The sequence below is a fragment of the Miscanthus floridulus genome, chromosome 6 (assembly GCF_019320115.1).
Source record: "Miscanthus floridulus cultivar M001 chromosome 6, ASM1932011v1, whole genome shotgun sequence".
NCBI classification, from domain to species: domain Eukaryota; kingdom Viridiplantae; phylum Streptophyta; class Magnoliopsida; order Poales; family Poaceae; genus Miscanthus; species Miscanthus floridulus.
The window spans coordinates 44,004,719-44,011,190 of NC_089585.1; the positions used below are offsets into that span (position 1 = coordinate 44,004,719).

Below are 6,472 nucleotides of genomic sequence, written 5' to 3' on the forward strand. Positions count from 1 at the left end.
GTTTCTCACAGGAAGGGGATAGCAAATGTTCTTGTGTTCTTGAGATACTTTAATAAGTGTGGCAATTTAAGAGATGACAATACTAAGTAATAAGTAATAAAACAAGCGTACAAAGACAGACCACCGCAATCAACAAGTGTTTCTGAATTAGATTTCACAGTTGACATCAAATAAAACTGTAGGAAAGCAAGTAGAAGATTCAGATCTGGTCATCTGGTGAAGAAAACAGCAGCGCTCGAAATTTGAAAGACCTCATAGGAGGGCATGAACCATATCAAACTATAACGGCTAATGTTTTTGTACAATGTAGTATCAGGATGGTATTCAACAGGCTCCTCAAACAAACAAAGAAAGCGCCGCATTACAAATATAAAACACGCACACAGTTACATTTTAAATGCTCCTCACCTCAGTTTACAAAAGAAGCGACGCAACGTCTTTTAATCATCTTTCTGATGTCTACTAGCACCAGGTAGATTACTAGTACCATTCAGTGCTGCATGGTACACGCGCTTCTCCACCAGCCCAAGATTAGAAAGAATTAAATTGCCCTGGAGAAAGAGAAGGTTATTATATGGTGGGATCATGAACATATTAATTTCATATTCAAAAAGGTGATCGGTCATTCTACGGCTTATTATTGGAGGAAAGGCCCACGATAGAACGAAACCCATGCCAAAAAAAAACACTACGTACAGGCCCAAGAACCTTTTTTTAGGATTTTTTTTTTTGTGTGAAAAGGACTTATTTTAGCAGCTGCAGCTGGTGCATAGGGAACAGTATTGGGCAGGTGTGTGTTTGCAGCAGCCACTGCAGGCCTACTCACTAAGGGCTGGAGAGAATTCACCTCATCAAATATATAAAAGAGCCAAGGGATCAAGAAAGGGCACTCTCCCTCACATTCATTTTCCAAGCTTATCTTTCCTCCCCATATTGGCAATGGTTTTTCTGACAGCGGCGCCATCCTCTTTATAGGTAAGGAGAGATCAATCATATTCTCCAGCCCTTGGTGGATACAAATATTACGAATAGGCCGTTGGGTCTTTGCATGGAGTGCTTTTAGACATGGGCTCAGTTTTAGTTTTAGCCTACCTCCATTGCTATCAGTTTTCTGACGTTATTTGCGTAGAGCTTAGGATCTTCCTTTTCTTGTTGAGAAGGATAGTATACAGGCAACCGAACCACCTCCATGTGATTTACAAATTGACAGAGCAGCAAAAACACATGACGTGCCTGCAAGTTTTTGTAAGAGAAAAAATGAAAAAAAAAGGTGTCAGAACTCAATGAATCAAGAAAAAAGAGCATATTATTGCCAATGCAGAAATAAATGTAATAGCCAACACAAAAGATAGACACAAAGTTGGTTAAGTGCCATATACTTAAGAAATTATATAGAAACCATGAATAAATGTTTGGATGTTCCATATGGAGAAGTGCTCTAGCATGGCAGTCTCACTATCTATCCTAAATAATAATGTATTTCTTTGACAATGTCCTTAGTGGCTTAATGTGATATCATGTGTGTAGTTTATTGAACTATCTAGAAGTTGTGGCAGTTAGGCACAACAAGGTCAAAATATTAGACAGTACTACCTTCATTCCAAATTGTAAGTCATTTTGACTTTTATAGATACATGTTTTTTACTATGTATCTAGAAACAGTATATATCCAAGTGCATAGCAAAAACTATGTATCTTTACAATTTCGAACGGATGGATTATTAGTTAAACAAACATGGACAGTACTATTGAACAAAAATAATAATGGCAAAGTTGGCAACATCCTAATCAAAGCCTGAATAAGAGCTTAAAAAATAGATAAAAACAAACTTCTCAAGCGTGGAACTCTTCACACAAGGTTTCACTAAATTGCTCAAGCACTCCTGTGTCTACTTTTAGGTTCTAAATTGACATAGTTAAGAAAGTGTAGATTTGCAATAAGTACTTACTCCATCCATGGAATCCCATGCTGGACTAAATCTCTTGTAAGGGTATTTCAAAATGACTGGCTGCACTGGTGCACTTGCAAGAAAGGCTCCGGTCTTAAATGGAAGAAGGTAATCCCCATTTGTAGTAGTTCCCTCTGAAAGAAATGGAAAGCGTAAGTCTATAATACAGGACAATCAAGTTTCTTGAAGAGACAAAACGAAGGAAAGGAAACAAGATTGCATAGAATAAGATTGCTAACTTTCCAACATGTATGTTGGAATAGAAAATGATGAAGCCAAATATATTTTGATCGCGTGATATAAATAAAGTAGAAACAGACTGGAGCACAAAATTGTGGGTGAACACTGAAAGGTAACAATGTTTATACATAGGCAATGGAACATGATTCTGAATTCCTGCTAATCCTGTAGCTCAAAATGGTTCTATTCAGCTATTCTCTCAGCAAAGCATGTTTTCATTCATTACACTTTGAATAGTTATGTCCAGCTTCAAGACAATACAAAGTTTGCCCATGTGATAAGGGAGGATGACTAATTTAAAAGCACATAGGAAACAGCACCTTTTAAAGGATGGTGCTAATAACCCTTCAAAAATGATCATGACTCAGGAAATTGGCAACCATTAGATTAAATAAAGCTTAGTTACAAGAAAAACTGGAAAATAAAATAAATGGTCATACACTAACCAGGGAACAACAACATCATTGGGGTATTCTTATCTTGACAAACCTCTCGGACCCTTTCAGTTACAGCACCTACATACAGTACAGAAAGTTCGGAAAGAAACAATGAATGAACAAAAACTACAGAACATTACAAGTCGTGAATATAATGCAATATTTGAAGTGTTAGTAAAAGAAGCCGTTGAATACTAACCGAATATTTTGAGGATGCTAACAATAATAAATAACTTTTATTTGGCTCGAAAAAACTAGCGCAAGTATAACTATTTCCAGGAATGTAGTCAATATATACCTGAGACACCTTTAGCATCTGAAGACTTCGATTCTCGTTGAACAAAAATGCATCCAAGACAATTGCTGCATTACACCAGAAAAGAAAAGTTAGTTTCAATATATCCTACATATATCATATGAAGATATAAATGAAACTAGCTAAGTCCATCTTCTAGCAGACTATATATATGAATAAGACACTACCAGAAATTAAGAAAGTATTAATAAGCACGAAAAAGGTACCTTATGAGACCAACAAGTGGCAACCTGGACACTGACTCCTATAATAAGGATGCATTTAAGCATTGATAGGACACATACAAAGCTAGAATACATTGATTTGTAAAGTTTGAATAAGTTATGTGGAGCAACAAATAAGTACCTTAGCAACAAAACTTGGAAAGGATGCTGACATGTGATAAAGAATATCCACATAAGACACATGATTAGATACAATTGCCCCTGGCCTTTGGGATTCTTCAGATTGGTCCTGATTTACATCCTGAAAAAATGTACACCAAGATGACAGGGGAACCAGGGAACAAAATTTATAGTTCAAGTCACATGGGCAGAACAGCAGTAATCTGCGGAGGTTATATGATGCATTACGTGCAGAAGAAATCATTGCCATTACTGAAGTACAATCCGAATTCGTTGAGTGCTTTAAGGCACCAAACGTCTCTATTGCTAGTTATCGCAAATTGAATTGAGCACTAAGATATTTTTATGAAAGGGTAGGGGGCACAGGGAATTGCCAGTCATTGTCCTAAAGTGAGAATATGTAGCATCCAGATTCTGGATTTGTGACTAATACAACACAGTATGATGCCAAGTTCCAGCCACTTATTAAGGGTTTCGTAGTAGAAATATCAGACAACTGCATACTGACAATAAACCTGTCTCGAGGATTTGAAAGCATCTAATAAAGCAGGGGAACACAAGTCACATAACATCAATCTAACTTATCTTCAATCTATCTGAACAAGCAAAACAAACCACCATGCATACGAATTTTATTAGCTACAAATATCCAAGTTTCCCTATGCTAATTTAAGCCAATTAGTAGCACTCAGCAAATCACTACCACAGCAGTAAGTAAGAATGGAAGCACATCCACATTGCCCACAGACAAAGAGGGAAAACAGAGAAAAATATATCTCTGTAATTTACAATAGCATAAATGCCTAAGAGTGCATACAGGACTTCAAAAAAGAATTCCATCATCAGGAAACGAATAGATATCTAAATGTAATCAATACAATTACTCTACATGCTCTAGCCAAAAAAAGGTTAACTCGGACCCTATTTCTTGCCGATCCATAGTTGCATCAGCATCATAAACGTTGCTGCAGATGCATTCCAAAGGAAGTGAGTAACACTGACCTTAGTGTCGCTGTCACTCTACTTCCTACAACCCATCAACCTTGGTGCTCTAGGACCAAATACAGTAGGAGTACTTTTGAAGCAACACAGAACCAAAACGCTGAGATTATTCAGTACAGGCATGACACCGGAACTAACCTCAGCATTGGGGAATCTCCTGTGGGTCTCGCGGATCCAGTAGAACCCGAAGACGAAGAGCATCGCCCGCGAGAGCGCGCACCCGGACCGCAGCACCGCCTTCCTCCTCCACCCCGCCAGCCTCGGGCGCCCCTCATCCGCATCCACGAACAGCGTGCACGCGCGGCACACCAAGTAGTAGAGCAGGAGCACGAGCATCCCCGCGACGAAGCGGAGCGGGAGGAGCACCGCGGCGGCCAGCGCCAGCCGCGCCGCCTGCGCCGCGGGCAGCGGGCCGCGGCCCATGGTCCCGTACGCGTCCCGGCGCGCGTAGGGGGCGTACCTGGCGTCCAGCTCCTCCGCTGTCTCCCCCGCCGCGGCCGTGGAGGTGGAGCCGTCGTCGTCGGAGAGGAGCGGGTGCACGGCGGCGCTGGCGTCGGGGCGCGAGCGCGGCGCGTCGGCGGTGTCGAGGGCCATTGCGCGCCGCGGGGCCGGGCGCCGGGCGGGCTGGATCGGCGCGGCGAGACGAGGGGAGCGCGTGTTTGTGACGAGGAGCCTGTCTGGTCGGCGCTGGCCGCTGCGCCCGGACGGAGGGGGGTGATGTCTGATGAGGAGAGCTGAGGATCTGGATCGGACGGCGACGGGGAAGGCAGCCGTGTGGGCTATGCTAATCTGAGATTACGAACGATGGGGTGTCCACGACGGAAAGGAATTGAACTTGCAGAGTTGGACGGGACTCCATCCAATTTCATGCGCGTGAAAGGTGATGCACGTCGCCGCCACCTCTTGCTCTGCCCGCACGGCAGCCAAGGGTCAAAGGAACGGACGCCGGCTGGTTCGTATCGTTGCTGGTTCGTTTACGTGAGAAAGAAGTACTGCTGGCTGGTTTGCGTGAACAGTGTTTATGTAAGATGGCTGGCTAGCCCAGCCAGCCGAGCCAGCCGATCAGGCTTATTGTACCCCGTTCGCTGGTCTGAAACTTGACTGGAAAACATTGTTCCGGCTAGTTTGTTGTGAGAGAAAAATACTGTTTGGCTAGTTTGATGAACAGTACATTGAGAGGGGAGATCAACCAGCCGGCTGGTCTTATAAGACCAGCGAACGGCCCCTGTATTGTTTCCGATGTGTTACTGTACAAAACATTTCACCGTTGCATTTTACCCGAGAAATGCTAAACAACGCTTGGTTGTTTTGCTTGCCGGTGACATGCGATTTTCTGGGCGCTGGATTTGCTCAGCTCCTCTTCTTCTCTAAATCCGACGACTCTCTCTCCGGCAGGTGGCGTTAGGGTGGTGGTGGAGGCGGCGAGTCAGGTCGGGGCAAGGGCACCCATGGCCATAACGGCAGCGGGATGAGGAGGGAGAAGGAGGCCACTGTAGGCGGCGAGACCCTACCACGCTGTGGCGGGGCGATGGGCGGCAGCAGCACATCTAAAGGAGGAAGAAGACGTGAAGAGAAAAATTGAGTGTCAGGGGCTCAGAACACTCGATTACTAGGTAGACATATCCTTTTATCGACGGAGAGGAGAATAGTGGCAGACCTTGGGTTTAGACTAATGACTCCGTCTAGCGGTGAAAACTACATATTAGACCAGTTTCAATGTATACTTTTATAGGTAATTTTAAGGTGAGAAATTGTAATTTAGACTCTATCCTTACAATGCACAATTTTCATTTTTATACCAATTTTTATTTTTTTTAAAGGAGATTATACCAATTTATGGAGGAAAAAAATTAACGAACCCTTGTTTGCACCACAAACCGAGAACAATCATCCACGGCAAACTAGCCGTGTGGCCTAATATGCTGCTACATCTCACTGAACTTCACATGAAGTCCATAACATATAATTAGCAAAAAGAACAATTAAGTTAGACATTTAAAGAAAATATTTGAGCTGAAAAAGCAGTAGCAGCAGGAGACTAGCAGTACTAAAGTTGTTAAAATAAGAGACAAATCAAGAAGGATAAATAAAGTAAAGATTATCGGAGCTCGATTGGAAGTGTGTGGTCATGGGAGTTGGCTGTAGCCAACCTGGATTGAGTTCAATCCACGAGTGACCAGGGCT

At 42.7% G+C, this 6,472-nt stretch overlaps 1 protein-coding gene across 1 annotated transcript; it reads right to left on the reverse strand.

The window, feature by feature from the left end:
* Positions 1-235: 235 nt before the first annotated feature.
* LOC136458180 (lysophospholipid acyltransferase LPEAT1-like) lies at positions 236-5,194 on the reverse strand. The gene is made up of 8 exons (XM_066458162.1): positions 4,427-5,194; positions 3,288-3,407; positions 3,149-3,186; positions 2,925-2,989; positions 2,636-2,704; positions 1,950-2,083; positions 1,093-1,233; positions 236-551 (listed from the first exon to the last, which is right to left on the reverse strand). Exons 1-8 carry the CDS (start codon positions 4,880-4,882, stop codon positions 441-443), a joined length of 1,134 nt encoding a protein of 377 aa, XP_066314259.1. The 5' UTR covers positions 4,883-5,194; the 3' UTR covers positions 236-440.
* Between the last annotated feature and the right edge of the window lie 1,278 nt (positions 5,195-6,472).

What these genes read in the sequence shown, in the direction of transcription:
- LOC136458180 (XM_066458162.1), bottom strand. Translation starts at nt 4,882, where the DNA reads ATGGCCCTCGACACCGCCGACGCGCCGCGCTCGCGCCCCGACGCCAGC. An exon ending in TTCCAAGTTTTGTTGCTAAG is followed by an intron (nt 3,187 to 3,287) that starts GTACTTATTTGT and finishes TCCTTATTATAG; the next exon opens with GAGTCAGTGTCCAGGTTGCC. An exon ending in GAAAACTGATAGCAATGGAG is followed by an intron (nt 552 to 1,092) that starts GTAGGCTAAAAC and finishes CTCTTTCTCCAG; the next exon opens with GGCAATTTAATTCTTTCTAA.